The sequence below is a fragment of the Oncorhynchus nerka genome, linkage group LG2, assembly GCF_034236695.1.
Source record: "Oncorhynchus nerka isolate Pitt River linkage group LG2, Oner_Uvic_2.0, whole genome shotgun sequence".
In the NCBI taxonomy this organism is placed as follows: Eukaryota; Metazoa; Chordata; class Actinopteri; order Salmoniformes; family Salmonidae; genus Oncorhynchus; species Oncorhynchus nerka.
This window is the reverse complement of record NC_088397.1, coordinates 68,571,879-68,592,281: the sequence shown is the minus strand read 5'-3', so window position 1 is coordinate 68,592,281 and position 20,403 is coordinate 68,571,879. Positions and strand designations below refer to the sequence as shown.

The following is a 20,403-nucleotide window of genomic DNA, read 5'->3' as shown; positions in this document are numbered from 1 at the left end:
TAAATCCATGATAATCGAACATTTCAATAAGCATTTCTCAACTGCTGGCCATGCATTCATCCTGGCTACTCCAACCCCGGACAACAGCTCCGCTCCCCCCCGCAGCTACTCGCCCAAGCTTCCCCAGCTTCTCCTTCACCCAAATCCAGACAGCAGATGTTCTGAAAGAGCTGCAAAACCTGGACCCGTACAAATCAGCTGGGCTAGACAATCTGGACCCTCTCTTTCTAAAACTATCCGCCACCATTGTTGCAACCCCTATTACCAGCCTGTTCAACCTCTCTTTCTTATCGTCCAAGATCCCTAAAGATTGGAAAGCTGCCACGGTCATCCCCCTCTTCAAAGGGGGTGACACCCTAGACCCAAACTGTTACAGACCTATATCCACCCTGCCCTGCCTATCTAAAGTCTTCGAAAGCCAAGTTAATAAACAGATCACTGACCATTTCGAATCCCACCGTACATTCTCCTCTGTGCAATCCGGGTTCCGAGCAGGTCACGGGTGCACCTCAGCCACGCTCAAGGTACTAAACGATATCATAACCACCATCGATAAAAGACAGTACTGTGCAGCCGTCTTCATCGACCTGGCCAAGGCTTTCGACTCTGTCAATCATCGTATTCTTATTGGCAGACTCAATAGCCTTGGTTTTTCTAATGACTGCCTCGCCTGGTTCACCAACTACTTTGCAGACAGAGTTCAGTGTGTCAAATCGGAGGGCATGTTGTCCGGACCTCTGGCAGTCACTATGGGGGTACCACAGGGTTCAATTCTCGGGCCGACTCTTTTCTCTGTATATATCAATGATGTCGCTCTTGCTTCGGGCAATTCCCTGATCCACCTCTATGCAGCGGACACCATTCTGTATACTTCTGGCTCTTCCTTGGACACTGTGCTAACCTCCAAACGAGCTTCAATGCCATACAACACTCCGTGTGGCCTCCAACTGTGCTTAAACGCTAGTAAAACCAAATGCATGCTTTTCAACCGTTTGCTGCCTGCACCCGCCCGACTAGCATCACCACCCTGGACGGTTCCGACCTAGAATATTTTCGACAACTACAAATACCTCGGTGTCTGCCTAGACTGTAAACTCTCCATCAAGACTCATATTAAACATCTCCAATAAAATCAAATCTAGAATAGGCTTTCTATTTCGCAACAAAGCCTCCTTCACTCACGCCGCCAAACTTACCCTAGTAAAAATGACTATCCTACCGATCCTCGACGATGTCATCTACAAAATAGCTTCCAATACTCTACTCAGCAAACTGGATGCAGTCTATCACAGTGCCATCCGTTTTGTTACCAAATCACCTTATACCACCCACCATTGCGACCTGTATGCTCTAGTCGGTTTGCACTCGCTACATATTCGTCACCAGACCCACTGGCTCCAGGTCATCTTTAAGTCTATGCTAGGTAAAGCTCCGCCTTATCTCAGTTCACTGGTCACGATAACAGCACCCACCCGTAGCACACGTTCCAGCAGTTATATCTCACTGATCATCCCTCATTTGGCCACCTTTCCTTCCAGTTCTCTGCTACCAGTGACTGGAACGAACTGCAAAAATCGCTGAAGTTGGAGACTTTTATTTCCCTCACCAACTTTAAACATCAACTATCTGAGCAGCTAACCGATCGCTGCAGCTGTACATAGTCCATCTGTAAATAGCCCACCCAATCTACCTACCTCATCCCCATACTGTTTTTATTTACTTTTCTGCTCTTTTGCACAACAGTATCTCTACTTGCACATCATCATCTTCTCATTTATCATTCCGTTGTTAATCTGCTAAATTGTAATTATTCACTCCTATGGCCTATTTATTGCCTACCTCCTCATGCCTTTTGCACACACTGTATATAGACTTTATTTTTTCTACTGTGTCATTGACTTGTTTATTGTTTACTCCATGTGTAACTCTGTGTTGTCTGTGTCACACTGCTTTGCTTTATCTTGACCAGGTTGCAGATGCAAAAGAGAACTTGTTCTCAACTAGCCACCTGGTTAAATAAAGGTAAAATAAAAAATGGAGGGATTGTGCTTTTTTGGTGTAACTCGGGCAGTTGTTGCCATCCTGTACCTGTCCCGCAGGTGATGTTTGGATGTACCGATCCTGTGCAGGTGTTGTTACACGTGGTCTGCCACTACGAGGACGATCAGTTGTCCGTCCTTTCTCCCTGTAGCGCTGTCTTAGGCGTCTCACAGTACGGACATTGCAATTTATTGCCCTGAGCACATCTGCAGTCCTCATGCCTCCTGGCGGCATGCCTAAGGCACGTTCACGCAGATGAGCAGGGACCCTGGGCATCTTTCTTTTGGTGTTTTTCCAATCAGTAAAGGCCTCTTTAGTGTCCTACGTTTTCATAACCGTGACCTTAATTGCCTACCGTCTGTAAGATGTTAGTGTCTTAACAACCGTTCCACAGGTGAAAGTTCATTAATTATTTATGGTTCATTGAACAAGCATGTGAAACAGTGTTTAAACCCTTTACAATGAAGAGCTGTGAAGTCATTTGGATTTTTACGAATTATCTTTGAAAGACACGGCCCTGAAAAAGGGAAGTTACTCTTTTTGCTGAGTTTAATATACATGTAGTTATTACCATGCATGAGATCCCCACATTGCAGCCTGTACATGTAATATATTCACTGATCATGTACTCTACCTTGGCAAATAAAAGGTGCAGTTCAGGTATGAATGTCTGAGATTATTTTTCAGTCATATCCAATTCCAGGAGTATCAAATTCCAGTCTTTGAATGATGCTGTGTCAGCTTGTATGTATTACATGTCACGTTCTGACCTTTATTTCCTTTGTTTTGTCATTATTTAATATGGTCAGGGCGTGAGTTGGGTGGGCAGTCTATATTTGTTTTTCTATGTTTTGGGGTATTTCTATGTTTCGGCCTAGTATGGTTCTCAATCAGAGGCAGGTGTCATTAGTTGTCTCTGATTGAGAATCATACTTAGGTAGCCTGGGTTTCACTGTGTGTTTGTGGGTGATTGTTCCTGTCTCTGTCTTTGCACCAGATAGGACTGTTTAGGTTTTCCATGTTTATTGTTTTGTAGTGTTCATGTGTACATTTACGTATTAAAAGAACCATGGACACTTACCACGCCGCATATTGGTCCTCTGATCCTTTTCGCCTCTCCTCTTCGGAAGAAGAGGAGGAAATCCCTGACATTACAATTATACACATCAACAGTGTTCACCAATCTTGGTCTTGGGACATCCATGGTTACACATTGTAACTATGCAATAGACTAGAAATATGATTTAACTGGTTAAAGGCTGATTTGTAATTCATACAGTGCCTTGCGAAAGTATTCGGCCCCCTTGAACTTTGCGACCTTTTGCCACATTTCAGGCTTCAAACATAAATATATAAAACTGTATTTTTTTGTGAAGAATCAACAAGTGGGACACAATCATGAAGTGGAACGACATTTATTGGATATTTCAAACATTTTTAACAAATCAAAAACTTAACAATTGGGCGTGCAAAATTATTCAGCCCCTTTACTTTCAGTGCAGCAAACTCTCTCCAGAAGTTCAGTGAGGATCTCTGAATGATCCAATGTTGACCTAAATGACTAATGATGATAAATACAATCCACCTGTGTGTAATCAAGTCTCTGTATAAATGCACCTGCACTGTGATAGTCTCAGAGGTCCGTTAAAAGCGCAGAGAGCATCATGAAGAACAAGGAACACACCAGGCAGGTCCGAGATACTGTTGTGAAGAAGTTTAAAGCCGGATTTGGATACAAAAAGATTTCCCAAGCTTTAAACATCCCAAGGAGCACTGTGCAAGCGATACTATTGAAATGGAAGGAGTATCAGACCACTGCAAATCTACCAAGACCTGGCCGTCCCTCTAAACTTTCAGCTCATACAAGGAGAAGACTGATCAGAGATGCAGCCAAGAGGCCCATGAGCACTCTGGATGAACTGCAGAGATCTACAGCTGAGGTGGGAGACTCTGTCCATAGGACAACAATCAGTCGTATATTGCACAAATCTGGCCTTTATGGAAGAGTGGCAAGAAGAAAGCCATTTCTTAAAGATATCCATAAAAAGTGTTGTTTAAAGTTTGCCACAAGCCACCTGGGAGACACCAAACATGTGGAAGAAGGTGCTCTGGTCAGATGAAACCAAAATTGAACTTTTTGGCAACAATGCAAAACGTTATGTTTGGCGTAAAAGCAACACAGCTCATCACCCTGAACACACCATCCCCACTGTCAAACATGGTGGTGGCAGCATCATGGTTTGGGCCTGCTTTTCTTCAGCAGGGACAGGGAAGATGGTTAAAATGGATGGAGCCAAATACAGGACCATTCTGGAAGAAAACCTGATGGAGTCTGCAAAAGACCTGAGACTGGGACGGAGATTTGTCTTCCAACAAGACAATGATCCAAAACATAAAGCAAAATCTACAATGGAATGGTTCAAAAATAAACATATCCAGGTGTTAGAATGGCCAAGTCAAAGTCCAGACCTGAATCCAATCGAGAATCTGTGGAAAGAACTGAAAACTGCTGTTCACAAATGCTCTCCATCCAACCTCACTGAACTCGAGCTGTTTTGCAAGGAGGAATGGGAAAAAATGTCAGTCTCTCGATGTGCAAAACTGATAGACATACCCCAAGCGACTTACAGCTGTAATCGCAGCAAAAGGTGGCGCTACAAAGTATTAACTTAAGGGGGCTGAATAATTTTGCACGCCCAATTTTTCAGTTTTGATTTGTTAAAAAGGTTTGAAATATCCAATAAATGTAGTTCCACTTCATGATTGTGTCCCACTTGTTGTTGATTCTTCACAAAAAAATACAGTTTTATATCTTTATGTTTGAAGCCTGAAATGTGGCAAAAGGTCGCAAAGTTCAAGGGGGCCGAATACTTTCGCAAGGCACTGTATATACAGAAATAGAATAAAATTTAAAAAACTAACTACATCATGTAAATACTCAAACCAGTTAATCTCAATATCTAATTTCCTTCATCTGCATTGATCTGAAACATGATAGGTGTAGTATTTCATCAAATGAGACTTAATTTCAACCAATAGAGAATGTGAAATGCTTTATTGAAAGAAGTTAATTATCCAAGTGTTATAAATAAATGCATTATACATATTAGAAATACATGTTCAATCTGTACTGCCATGCACATCTGCTGTGCATTATAAAAACAGAGTAAGAAAGAGGTGGCGAGAGATGGTGTAAAAGACAGAAAGGGAAAGAAGTAAGAACATAGGAGCAGGGAATTCCACATATGATTAAAGAATCACAGTTCCTAATATTCTCTCAGTTCATCACAATTAGATAATAGTGTCTAGTGGTGTCTCCTAACAGCCTTGGGCTCCCAGTTGGCCCGAAGGTTATCTTAAGAGCGGGTGAGATGGCGTTGACGGGACTGGACATCAAAACATACCGGCAGATGAGAGCGAGCATGTTTAAGCCTCTTTTTTTATTCTAACACTGTCAGTCATCATAATCATCAGGTGGTGAAATGCAAAACTGACCTTGGATCATTAACTCTGGGACTACTCCATCTCTATCTGTATTTCAATGTAAAGCATCCCTTTAATAATACTTCCTGTTGACCTGACCAAGTGACCTCTCACCTCTGATCATGCTGTGCCCTCTATGTAGCCAGTTCAGATGTGGGAGGTGTTTACCGACACAGCTGATATAACCTAGAGGATTTAGGGAGAAGGGGAGAGAGGGATGAAGTGAAGGAGAGAGACGTATTGAGAAAATAAGGTGGTTAAAGAGACAGTGTTCAACAGGAAGCTGTGTGTGTGGCCTCACCTGGTGTCCACACTAAGTGGCTGCAAAGTACTTTATACTGATAAACATGAACGGACACACGAGGACAAACAATATAGCGTAGTTATAGAAAGTGTCTTACTACTCTCCATAGTTGGCCCTCTTGCCTATCATTTGAAGGTGGAAGGAGCCAGTTATACACCTGAGCCTGCTTAGCACACAACACAATCCATCAATCAGATTGATACATGAGTGTGTGTGTGGGTTATAGGGTGTCTAATTGTTCTAAATTAGTTTTTGTAGACATCACACTTTTACCTAAACAGCACTCTCGCCTGAGAAGTAGAAATCAAAGGGAGAGAAACAGAATTGAATAACTGCAGTTGACATAGCTAAGTAAATGGAAGAATACTCTTATTGCAATGTGGATGGCTATTAAGAGCCTTTGGTTGTGCATAGTGTAGTCATGGTGTTGCCAGGGAACAGCACCCTCTTCAAAGAAGTAGGAGGTGAAGATGTCCGCACATGGATTGCCTCTCTTGCTGCGTTGTTGGACCCCATCCTTGAAACATCCTGCAGAGCAGCAGACTTCTCCTCTGGCACACAGTGGCGAGCTGCAGATCCCCTCCTGGTCCTTATGTCCATCCTCATAAAGTTTTGCAGGACAGCCTTTACACATTATTAGACTTTTACATCAGCAGGTGTAAAAAGGCCCATGGAGTTGGTGGAATCGTCCTTTAATTCATGGCCACTTGCTCAGCTGGGCCAGGGGTGCTTTAATTAGGTCAGGTGGAAATGTCCGACTGATCAACTCATTAAAAGGAGGAAATCGCCACCGCCCGACCTCGCTGCTTTCTCAACCCTGTCTAATCCAGACAGTCTGTGCGTCCATGAATCAACGTAAGCCCACCGAATCTGTTACCTTTTATCTGAACTATCTGTTGCGATCGGGAGACCGGGCCATCAGTTATTGATTAGAGTTATTACCGCAGAGAGCGGCTTGGAGTGCACGCTTCAAACCTATTGTGTTATGTAAATGGACAATGATCACAGCCCTACAGATCATCTCAGGCCAGTTATGCCATTAATATATGGTTAATATGCAATGAAATTACATGTACATATGAAGACAAACCTGAAAGGATGAAATATGAAACGTAATTGTTTGCTGAACTGATCAATTCTGATATCAAACTGATGGAGATTATAGATTGAATAACTGATAACTGATAAATGTATATGTATTATCCTTCTCATGACTATGATGAATGGTTATGATCCTAAATGACTCCATTCTGCTTCATATTCAATTCCTACGGAACCTTATTGCGGAATTACCTTTCTGTTAATAATGAGAATGATTTGACTTTCTGATTTGAATTTGATTATGTTATTCTGTTTCCGTTGTTATGCAGCGCAGACAACCTACCCAGTAAATATACCACTTTGTGGTTAAAGAAATTCCTGCCTCAGTCTCATCCATTCCTGTCACCTGACCTGTGACCACCTGTTCGCCTTCACTATTGTCAGTCATCCTACCTGTCCAGCTACCCATACAGATTCCAATAATCTTTCCCCAGGTAACTGGATTACTGAAGTATAATATCCCTTATAACAAATCAACATAACATTTGATTGATAGATGCATGTGCACACACAATAAGATCATATCAAGGATAGCATCACAAATGAATATATAAACACCACTTGAAGCTTGAGGAGTTGATTAATTGAATCAGTTGTGCAGTGCTAAGGCAAAAACAAAAATGTACACCTATTTGAGTCACCAGGACTGAGAACCACTGTTCTTCATTGGGACAGGCTTTCATAGCCCTCTTTATCTGAGGACATAACTCCACAAGAAACAGAATTCATTGTAATCGAATTACATAGCACTGAATATTATGTTACTATTATCTCTGTCCTCACTCCTAGGGACACTATACCTTCACCCTTCTCCATGGCTGTTAAAAAAATGCATTTGGAGTTTTTTTTTTTTTACAGTGATCAATATATCAAGATAGGTAGCTAATATGAAGTTTAGTAGCTGGTGATGTTTATTTCACTTAGCTAGCTATCTATACAGTATGTAAAGTTGGCTAGATAGCTAGAAAGCTCATTTAGCAACTCATTTGAGTTAGCCTGCTAGCTAGTTAGCTAATAATACAGTTTCTTTGACCATTTTCAAAATGTATATACTTACTTGAATAGCTTCTTCCAGCCATGTTGACAATTGTAAACAGGGCAGCAAAGTTTGTTTGTCACCAGAGCGTTTTAAAGCATATTACTATTGAACTATTTACCTAATTATTAATAACCAAACCTTCTTACAAACTTGCTATGCTGAATTCTTGACGCACACTCGAACTTATGCTGCCAAGCACTGGGCGGACTAAGCGGCACGCGGCAATTTTCCGCTTGGTAGTGTACAAGCCGGGTAGAGTACAAGGCAGCAGATACTCATAACCCATTTAGTTCATAGCTACTTGTATATAATGTATTATTGGTCTTAGTTGTGTTTCCATCAACAAAGGTAAAACCTGATCAATGTGTGGCATAAAAGCATGTGTGAGTGCATTTCTTGATTGAAAATTCAATGTCACTTCCTTCAGCAATTTGTCTAAAGTTTGGATGGAGAAGATTCCGTGCAACGCTCCACCACACTGTGGGAGTTGTAGTCATAAATGTGCTTTAGGCCTTGTTACTTATCTGAAAGAACCATTCTATAAACATCATTTCCCAGAGACCAGTGTTTTCTGAGAGGCACCAGAGCTTCGAGCCGGGACGAACGCTCACGTAGTAAACGAACGGATGGCAGGGTGATTAGCGGTAAAAAGAAGAAGAAAAAAAAGAAATCGGACTCAACTCGCTAACGGGATCTGGTGCTATAGATGAGCTGAAAGCGGTATATCGCTGTAATGCTGTCCCGTTGACCCAGCCGCGCGCGTCGTTCCCAAACACTTACCACAGCGAAGGTAAAGTTTAGCACAACTCTGTACAGTTTTGGGTAGCATCCCCGCCTGTTAAATATGTATTACTTGTGGCGAGGGAAGAAGCGCAGAAATGTATCTGTCATCAGTCATGATTTTTTTCCTCTGACGCTGGTGAAACATTTTTTTCCCGAGATGAGAGACAAACTTCCACACTCGGATTCGAAAGGCTATGAGACTAGTAAACTGGTATCAGAGCCTGATTTATTAGGCAACTCGTCTCGGCATGTGTTGAAGTTCAGTGCAATTGTAAGGGATTTGTAGGCTACCTAAAATGGGCTAAACATGGTCATGGATTTGATGCTGACAATTTACCCATTGACTTGGGCATCATGTTGATGGACATAAATTACAGGAGTTTATGTCATGAGTTACTGTTTCCTACTAATTGTTTGGATATGTGGTTTTGAGGTGGTATGATGGGGTGAATTGATCTCCATGTTTATTTTCCTTGAGTATGTTTAGAAGTATGTTCAAAACCACAGGTCTTTAAGATCAACCTCGATGTACTGTAATGGATGATTTCGCAGTGTAGGCAAATAATGCAAATGTGTAGATAGAGCTCCTTCTGTGCAAGTTTAGTAGCCTGTCATTGAGTTCTGAAAGACACAAACAGTCACCAATGTGACTCAGGAGGTACAATATGTTCCAGGAGTTTTTCTTTACTAGCCACATGAACAGGAAAAGCTCTAAGCCCCAATGACAGCCTACAATTAGGGTCTGGAGTTTTTCCTGGACAGGTCAAGTGGTCTGTAGCCTCAGTTTCCAGGCGTCCTCGCTGTTCGTGGTGAGCGTGACAAGGGGAGTATGGTAACACGAGACTAAGTGATCAGGAAATCGACTGGGCTCTAGGCTCTAAACAACACAGCACAGGACACTGCTTTACTCACTATGCACTATAACACCTGTAGTACAGTAACCATGCACTAGACCATGTTTCACCCCAATAGTCATGGCCTCATTCATTGTATTCTAATCAGGGTTGGGGTCCTTTTATAATTCAGTTCAAGTCCAATACAAAGTAAGGGCCATTTTCATTCCCTGAATTGAAAGGGGGTGGAATCCAACCCAGATTGTAACCCAGCCTGGATCAGTGTTACAATAAAACAGTGTGAACTGACTGGTCTAACACTCCTTCCACCCTATAGCCCAGAGCAGGTATACTACATACAGCTGCATGTTCTTCCTGTTTCTCTCTGCCTCTCCTAATCATTAACTGTTTACCCCTCACCCAGCTACACCAGGCTGGAGCATCAGATAGTGCCTGGCCCCATGCAAAACCTCCTGCTCCCTTTCTCTCTGGGTTTCCTCTGTTCCAAATCACCTCACTAGAACTGGGAAACCAACGTTCTGCTCCATTAGAATAATGTAATGTAAGGAAATCCAAGGTGGATGTTTGAATCTGAAATCTACTGATGGCAAGGCCTTGTGTTTCTAAGATACATGTTACAATTTTACCCCAGTTTGAATTGATTCCCTGTTCATTTGTAATGCAAATAAACAGTCATTTATATATGCAGGACTGTAATGTATTTACAGTTTACAGGGTTAGGAGGATGACCTGACAAAGTGAAGATGCACAAAATGTCACTCTTATGGTTATTCCTGACTGTGTGACCTGCCCAGGTCTGGGAAAACTCAGGCCCTATAGTCATTTGTTAGTGTGTGTTGTGATTCTCTTTATATGATTGTAAAATTCCTGCCTCTACTCTCCTCCAGGTGTGGACCAGTGTGTGTGTGAGACATGTCAGATAAGATGTCCAGTTTTCTGCACATCGGGGACATCTGCTCCCTGTATGCAGAGGGCTCCACCAACGGTTTCATCAGCACTCTGGGGTGAGTTAAGTTCACCTATCCCTTCCCTCCTTTAGCAATTATCACTTACTGGCAATGAATGGCAATGGTGGTAACATAGGTCTTCTAATGCAGGGCTGGTCAATTCCGGTCCCGGAGTGCAGAAACACTTGTTTTTTTGTTTCTACCTGGTGTTAATTAATCAGTCCCTAAACCAAGTGTTTTGGCCCTCCCTAGACTGACCCCAGACATTGAACTGCCTGGGTCTAATGTAATCATTTTAGATAGTGCCTATATATTTCCCAATAATTTGGAATGGAGGAATATAGCTGCATCTACTCAGCAGATGCCATGGGACATGAACTCACCTGGACATTAGGGCACTTTTGAGGTCTGCACATGCATGACAAACTTTAATTGTGGAGGGAGCTATCCCTTTAAGGGTAAATTCATAGCTTCATGTACACTTGAGAAGGTCATTAAGGTACTGCCTTCAAAGCTCTGCAGTGCATATATAAAGGACTTTAGTCTGTAGTGGTGGTGTGAGTCCCCAATCGTAAGATGAGTGTGGGTTTGAGAGAGGAATGCTGTGGAGATGAATCACAGGAGAGGTGTTGTGGCCTGTGAGTCTGAAAGTTACTGTTATCATGGCAGGGAGGTACTGGCACACAGAGCTGTGTGTGTGCTGCTCAGGGGCCCCTCTGCCATCTGTGGGCCACTGATACAGAGTGGTTTGGAAGGGTACATGACATTTCCACTTTTCTCAAAGAACAGAGCTGGTCAAATTAAGCCCTTTGAAGTGGGAGTCTGGTCCTGGGTATCTCCATGACCATGATGGTATGTAGACTGGGAAGAATGGGAAATAGGCGGGAACTAATTAACACACAATGATAAGGTGTGATTGTGTGCGAGAGATGTGTCTGGGAGGGAGCGAGAAAGGATTTAACCCAGATGGAGAAAGGTAGGGAGGATGTCTGTGTATGGTATGTGTAGACTGTTGGTGATCCATAGACAATATTGGACACACAATGATTAGTTATGTTTGTGTATGAGCAAGAGAAAACATTTATATAGGGTCATAATACCAGTGAGAACGCGTAAACACACTCCATAGGAATTCTCCTACAACAGGGTTCCCCAACTAGCAGCCTGTTTTTCTGAGCAAATAAAAATACAAATTGGACATTAGACTATAAAAACACCAGCAAATATTCCCACAGTTACTACAGATACAGTGGGGAGAACAAGTATTTGATACACTGCCGATTTTGCAGGTTTTCCGACTTACAAAGCATGTAGAGGTCTGTAATTTTTTATCATAGGTACACTTCAACTGTGAGAGAAAATCACATTGTATGATTAAGTAATTAATTTGCATTTTATTTCATGACATAAGTATTTGATACATCAGAAAAGCAGAACTTAATATTTGGTACAGAAACCTTTGTTTTGCATTTACAGAGATCATACGTTTCCTGTAGTTCCTGACCAGGTTTGCACACACTGCAGCAGGGATTGTGGCCCACTCCTCCATATAGACCTTCTCCAGATCCTTCAGGTTTCGGGGCTGTCGCTGTGCAATGTAACAAGAATATTTAGACTTGGGGATGCCACCCGTTAGATAAAATATCGAACGGTTCTGTATTTCACTGAAAGAATAAACGTCTTGTTTTTGAAATGATAGTTTCCGGATTCGATCATATAGACCTGTAATCTGCACACACAGTGAGGTGAAGACTTTTGGAGGATGGCCTGGTGTCAAGAAGGGCAGCAAAGATGCCACATCTCTCCAGGAAAAACATCAGGGACTTGTAATTATACTTCAGTATTCCATAGTAACATCTGACAAAAATATCTAAAGACACTGAAGCAGCAACTTCAGTTATAATGGATTCAATGCAGGTTTGGTTATTGTTCTGGGTCAAGATAACATGTAGGGGAATGTCATAGTGTATGACTCTTGTATTTGTAATGTCATGTATTTTGGTCCATTTTTATCCAGATCTGTGCTACTTCTCACTGTGTGCATCTGTGCTACTTCTCACTGTGTGCATCTGTGCTACTTCTCACTGTGTGCATAGTGTGCACTGTACTCCGCACAGTGACTAAGGCATGCCATAACATTATTAACACTTTTGGGCTCCCGAGTGGTGCAGCGGTCTAAGGCACTGCATCTCAGTGCTAGAGGCGTCACTACAGACCCTGGTTCGATCCTGGCCTATATCACAACCGGTTGTAATCGAGAGTTCCATAGGGCGGCGCACAATTCGCCCAGCATCGTCCGGGTTAGGGGATGGGTTAGGCCGGCTGTCATTGTAAAATAAGAATTTATTCTTAACTGACTTGCCTAGTTAAATAAAAAAAGATTTGTCTTTAAATGAATGTGCTTCTGCGACACTTCTTGTCTTATTTACTTTGTCTATACATTGATAATATTGCATGCTCTCTGCTGCGCAGACGATGTATTTGAAGAGTATTTATTCCAGTTTGCGAAGACGAGCCATCAACTGCTGGTTTGATTCTGTTTACATGTGATTTACAAGGGGGATGGTTAGTAATGCTAGTGCTGGCTAGAGGCTCAGGATCCCTGGACACCCCCCTCTTGCTGCTCATGAAAATTGGATCAGACGGACGGAGACCGGACCCCGACGGACGGACGGAGACCGGACCCCGGCGGACGGACGGAGACCGGACCCCGACGGACGGACGGAGACCGACCGGACGGAGACCGGACCCCGACGGACGGACGGAGACCGGACCCCGACGGACGGACGGAGACCGGACCCCGACGGACGGACGGAGACCGGACCGACGGACGGACGGACGGACGGAGACCGGAGACCCCGACGGACGGACGGAGGACGGACGGACGGGCGGACGGACGGAGACCGGACCCACGGACGGACCCCGGACGGAGACCGAGGACGGACCGACGGACGGGCAGACGGACGGACCGAGACCGACCCGACGGACGGACGGAGACCCGACCCGGAGACCGACCACGGACGGACGGACGGACGGACGGAGACCGGACCCCGGACGGAGACGGACGGACGGACGGAGACCGACCCCGACGGACGGAGACCGACCCAGCGACGGACGGAGACCGACCCCGACGGACGGACGGAGACCGACGGACGGACGGGAGACCGGACCGACCCCGACGGACCCCACCGGACCCCAGGACGGACGGAGACCGGACCCCGAGACCGGACGGAGACGGGACGGAGACCGACCGACGGACGGAGGAGACCGGACCGACCCCACGGACGGAGACCGGACGGAGACCGGACCCCCGACGGACGGAGACCGGACCCCCGACGGACGGAGACCGACCCGGACGGACGGACGGACGGAGACCGACGACGGAGACCGGCTGGACGGAGACCGAGATGGAGACGGACCGACGGACCCAGGGAGACGGAGACCGACGGACTGACGGAGACCGGATGGAGACCGACCGGAGACCCCACGGACGGAGACCGACCCCGACGGACGGAGACGGACCCCAGACGAACGGACGGACGGAGACCGACCGACGGAGACCCCGACGGACGGACGGACGGAGACCGGACCCCGACGGACGGACGGAGACCGGACCCCGACGGACGGACGGACGGACCCAGACCGAACGGACGGACGGAGACCCCAGACGGACTGACGGAGAGACCGACCCCGGATGGAGACCGGACCCCGACGGACGGAGACCGGACCCCCGACGGACGGAGACCGGACCCCCGACGGACGGAGACCGGACCCCGACGGACTGACGGACGGACCCCGACGGACTGACGGACGGACCCAGACGAACGGACGGACGGAGACCGACGGACTGACGGAGACCGGATGGAGACCGGACCCCGATGAAGACCGGACCCCCGACGGACGGAGACCGGACGGAGACCGGACCCCCGACGGACGGAGACCGGACCCCCGACGGACGGAGACCGGACCCGGACGGACAGTGAGACCGGACCCGGACGGACAGTGAGACCGGACCCGGACGGACAGTGAGACCGGACCCGGACGGACAGTGAGACCGACCGGACCCGGACGGACAGACAGACCGGACCCGGACGGACAGACCAGACATGGACAGACGGACCAGACAGAGACCAGACATGGACAGACGGACAGACAGACAGAGACCAGACATTACTAACCATCCACCAGACAGAGATCAGACATTACTAACCATCCACCAGACAGAGACCAGACAGACAGAGTTATTTGAATGACAATCACCGGCTGACAAAATGTCATGACCGCCACAGCCCTAGTCATAGGTTCTCTTTTCTGACAACTTACTATAATATGAATCAGATGCTCAGTATAGCAATGCTGTATAATGCTCTGCGGAGGTAGACACTGTAGACTGGAGCCTCAGTATGTTATGTCATTTTCAGAGAGCGGTGTGTCCCTGGTGCAGACAGGTCCATGTGTAGTACGACTGACTGTGTGTGTGTAAACTCCACAGGAACATGACTGGGATGGATGTGGTATCTGGCTGGGGTCCAGGCAGCCGTTATTATGAGCCAGTAGAAAACTACATTTGTCAGCGGCAGGAATGCTAGTCAGTTCGCCCACTAGCAGTGGTCAGCTAATCCTTTCATTTCTTCCTCATAATTGGTGGACTGTAGAAGAGCCACGGCGATACAAGAAACCTTGTGGTGTAACCACAAGTATGTGATTGGTCTAAATATAGTGACCGAGGGAGTCAAAATAAACAGAGCTCTGTGGTTAAGTGTTATGAAAAAACTGTACTTTTTATGGGTGTACGTGGTGCTTTATTACAAGATCTGGGCTTGGATGTAATGGAGGGTTTACAATGGAGGGTTTACAATGAGTTGAAATAAAAGCCTTCGATTTGAAAAGATGCTGGTTTCTTCCAGATATACCCTAACCTAGAATGAATAACCCTTGTGGAAAGGTGTACACATTTGTTTGGAGCCTGGGGCTTATATATGAAAAATAAAGAAAGCTATGTGCTTGCAGATTTGTATGTGTGGTGCACATTTATAATGTTGAAACTGTTCAAGTTTATTTGCATGTGAAGGGTGTGTGTGGTCGACTATCTGTGTGTTTCTGACTTGACGTGTCATTGTCTCTTCCCTCCACAGGCTGGTAGATGACCGCTGTGTGGTACAGCCCGACACAGGGGACCTGAACAACCCCCCCAAAAAGTTCAGAGGTAAGAGAATGGTATACTCCCATCTCATTCTACTATAGCAGCATCACATCACCTCAGTAAATCCTGCCTGTTTACACAGTGTGTTCCACTGAAGATGTTTCTTATTGTGTAACACTGCGTTTCTATGGTGCTATCGCCATTATCACTCCTGTCCACATGGACTTCAAAAAGCACAGCTCGCTTTGATGTGTGTGTGTGTGTGATGCTTGTATCTGTGTGTGTGATGCTTGTATCTGTGTTTTTTATCAGTGTGTGTTTGTGTATCATCTTTCCTATGTTGTGAGGCTGTGAACATATTGAGGCCCATGAAGGAAGATGTTTCTCTGGGTTTTGCAGTTGGGCTATATATAGCTCTGTCACAGGAAGTACAACTGAACTTGTGACTAAGGCTGTGGCGCTCATGAAATGTTGTCAGCCAGTTGTTGTCATGCAAAAGTCTCACGTTCTCACGGTAATTGACCGTTACTTAACATACTCGTATAGCATCTCCAGGCCTCCACACGAACAAGCCGACGATGAGGGCATTTGGAGCATCTACATTTAAAAAAGTATAATAAGTCAATTTAACATACAATAAATCCATTATTTATTTTAGACAGGTCTAAAGAAACATGATGATATGAAGAACATGTATTTCGTAAGAACAGAATAGGAGTTGGCCAACTATGTTATCTGGCTATGGATATGCCATAGGCTGCAGGCTAGTTAATTTAGCTGACAAGATATGCCTAAGTCCTGTGCCATTATTTTATTTGATATGATTTTATAGTAAGAACAATAAAATTGAACTTAGCTGAATAAAATAGAAAGGATATTTTTCCCATTACAGTGACTGCACATATGAAATGGAAATGTTGAGCGTAATAAAGTGATAATTTAAAACAGGTCCTATATGCTACAGTAAGAGTTATTTGGCAACTTTAGTTGTGAAGGATACAAACCTTAGAATGTCTTAGAAATCAAAACATAGGGGCTACATCGTATGACTACACGTTACTGATGTTTGAAAAAGTGGCAAAAAAAAAAGCTTGCACTCTGTTTCTTGCCTCAGGGTGGACAGCTGTTCTCTCATCAACTGACCATATTTTGAAATTAGTTTAGGTTAAGAACGGCCCATTATCAAACGGGCGTGAACAGGGGCAGGGAAAAAAGACAAATCACCTGTATGCACTCGAATAGCAAGTGGAGGCCATGCGCTTTCTCTGTTTTGTAGCAGCTGAGAAATGAATACAACACTTATTTCACTCCACGCATCAACCACTGTTTGAGGAGCATGCTGTCACTGTCTCAACAGGTGATATTCCTGTTTAAGGAGCATGCTGTCACTGTCTCAACAGGTGATATTCCTGTTTGAGGAGCATGCTCTCACTGCCCCAACAGGTGATATTCCTGTTTAAGGAGCATGCTGTCACTGTCTCAACAGGTGATATTCCTGTTTAAGGAGCATGCTGTCACTGTCTCAACAGGTGATAGTCCTGTTTAAGGAGCATGCTGTCACTGTCTCAACGGGTGATATTCCTGTTTGAGGAGCATGCTCTCACTGTCTCAACAGGTGATATTCCTGTTTAAGGAGCATGCTGTCACTGTCTCAACAGGTGATATTCCTGTTTGAGGAGCATGCTCTCACTGTCTCAACAGGTGATATTCCTGTTTAAGGAGCATGCTGTCACTGTCTCAACAGGTGATATTCCTGTTTAAGGAGCATGCTGTCACTGTCTCAACGGGTGATATTCCTGTTTGAGGAGCATGCTCTCACTGTCTCAACAGGTGATATTCCTGTTTGAGGAGCATGCGGTCACTGCCCCAACAGGTGATATTCCTGTTTGAGGAGCATGCTGGCACTGTCTCAACAGGTGATATTCCTGTTTAAGGAGCATGCTGTCACTGTCTCAACGGGTGATATTCCTGTTTGAGGAGCATGCTGTCACTGTCTCAACAGGTGATATTCCTGTTTGAGGAGCATGCTGTCACTGTCTCAACAGGTGATATTCCTGTTTGAGGAGTATGCTCTCACTGTCTCAACAGGTGATATTCCTGTTTGAGGAGCATGCTGTCACTGTCTCAACAGGTGATATTCCTGTTTGAGGAGCATGCTGTCACTGTCTCAACAGGTGATATTCCTGTTTGAGGAGCATGCTGTCACTGTCTCAACAGGTGATATTCCTGTTTGAGGAGCATGCTCTCACTTTCTCAACAGGTGATATTCCTGTTTGAGGAGTATGCTCTCACTGTCTCAACAGGTGATATTCCTGTTTGAGGAGCATGCTCTCACTGTCTCAACAGGTGATATTCCTGTTTGAGGAGCATGCTCTCACTGTCGCAACAGGTGATATTCCTGTTTGAGGAGCATGCTCTCACTGTCGCAACAGGTGATATTCCTGTTTGAGGATTATGCTGTCACTTTCTCAACAGGTGATATTCCTGTTTGAGGAGTATGCTGTCACTGTCTCAACAGGTGATATTCCTGTTTGAGGAGCATGCTCTCACTGTCTCAATAGGTGATATTCCTGTTTGAGGAGCATGCTGTCACTGTCTCAACAGGTGATATTCCTGTTTGAGGAGCATGCTCTCACTGTCTCAACCGGTGATATTCCTGTTTGAGGAGCATGCTGTCACTGTCTCAACAGGTGATAATCCTGTTTTGAGGATTATGCTGTCACTTTCTCAACAGGTGATATTCCTGTTTGAGGAGCATGCTCTCACTGTCGCAACAGGTGATATTCCTGTTTGAGGATTATGCTGTCACTTTCTCAACAGGTGATATTCCTGTTTGAGGAACATGCTCTCACTGCCCCAACAGGTGATATTCTGCCATGTGCTCTCCAACCTTGTTCCTGCAGCTACCCAGTACTAAATTTAGGAAACCAATTGAAATCTGTTTGTGGACATTGATAGTAACATGTTTTCACATTGAAACATATTTCACTAAATTGACAGCCCGTCAGCATGCTGGAGAAAGGAATAAATGAGAGAGGAGCATTTCACTACACCCGCAATAACATCTGCTAATCACGTCTATGTGATCAGTAACATTTGATTTGGAAATGCATGGTGGTGAGATATTCTGTATAGCTAAAGGTAATGTGTCACCCAATTAATTATGAAAATATAAAAATTCCCTATTAGGCTATTCAAACCAAACAAACCAAATACAAATTCACTAATTGTAGGCTAACTGTAAGCCGCACTGCACAATTAATGAACCAACAGCATCGCCTAGACTCGTTCTCTCCCAGACTCATAGATAGCAGTTTTAGAGTGTAGTATAAGGTAACCAGTCCATCCAGTATGCATAATAATACAGTCCACACTCAAAAGGCGTTTACTCAAATTTGTTTAATTTTGGAGTATAGGCTAGGCCAATTATGTACCGAAGACCTCTTAAATCAGTTTTGGTTTATGTTTTTCTGCTATGTATAATATGCGGTAGGCTATAACTCCAGTATGTAGATAGGAGGCAGGGCACAATCATAATTTGTGTTGAGTTTTTGTTTTTTCAGGCTTGATTCATTCAGAACTTCCATACAGCAAAGCATCCCCAAACCATCACACTACCACCACCACGCTTCACCGTTGGGATGAGATCCTTACTGTGGAATCATCACACTACCACCACCACGCTTCACCGTTGGGATGAGATCCTTACTGTGGAATCATCACACTACCACCACCACGCTTCACCACCACGCTTCACCGTTGGGATGAGGTCCTTACTGTGGAATCATCACACTACCACCACCACGCTTCACCGTTGGGATGAGGTCCTTACTGTGGAATCATCACACTACCACCACCACGCTTCACCGTTGGGATGAGGTCCTTACTGTGGAATCCTCACACTACCACCACCACGCTTCACCGTTGGGATGAGGTCCTTACTGTGGAACCATCACACTACCACCACCACGCTTCACCGTTGGGATGAGGTCCTTACTGTGGAATCATCACACTACCACCACCACGCTTCACCGTTGGGATGAGGTCCTTACTGTGGAATCATCACACTACCACCACCACGCTTCACCGTTGGGATGAGATCCTTACTGTGGAATCATCACACTACCACCACCACGCTTCACCGTTGGGATGAGGTCCTTACTGTGGAATCATCACACTACCACCACCACGCTTCACCGTTGGGATGAGATCCTTACTGTGGAATCATCACACTACCACCACCACGCTTCACCGTTGGGATGAGGTCCTTACTGTGGAATCATCACACTACCACCACCACGCTTCACCGTTGGGATGAGATCCTTACTGTGGAATCATCACACTACCACCACCACGCTTCACCGTTGGGATGAGGTCCTTACTGTGGAATCATCACACTACCACCACCACGCTTCACCGTTGGGATGAGGTCCTTACTGTGGAACCATCACACTACCACCACCACGCTTCACCGTTGGGATGAGGTCCTTACTGTGGAATCATCACACTACCACCACCACGCTTCACCGTTGGGATGAGGTCCTTACTGTGGAACCATCACACTACCACCACGCTTCAGCGTTGGGATGAGGTCCTTATGGAATGTTTGGTTTTTGACCAGGCATAATAGGACCCATGTTTTCCAAAAAGTTATACTTTTGACTCATCTGTCCATAGAACATTCTTCCAAGAGTCTTGATGATCATCCA

General features: G+C 45.0%; 1 protein-coding gene across 5 annotated transcripts in view; it reads left to right on the top strand.

The window, feature by feature from the left end:
- The first annotated feature begins 8,561 nt into the window (after positions 1–8,561).
- Positions 8,562–20,403, top strand: part of LOC115140382 (inositol 1,4,5-trisphosphate receptor type 1-like) — a 207,660-nt gene continuing 195,818 nt past the window's right edge. For 4 of the 5 annotated variants that reach the window (XM_065001818.1, XM_065001816.1, XM_065001812.1 and 1 more), the window contains exons 1-3: positions 8,568–8,757; positions 10,492–10,608; positions 15,687–15,757. In XM_065001818.1, coding sequence (XP_064857890.1) covers positions 10,517–10,608; positions 15,687–15,757 — 163 coding nt within the window. In that variant the 5' untranslated portion in view covers positions 8,568–8,757; positions 10,492–10,516. Of the gene's footprint in view, positions 8,758–10,491; positions 10,609–15,686; positions 15,758–20,403 lie in introns of all 5 variants that reach the window. The other variant, XM_065001819.1, reaches the window with a different exon arrangement.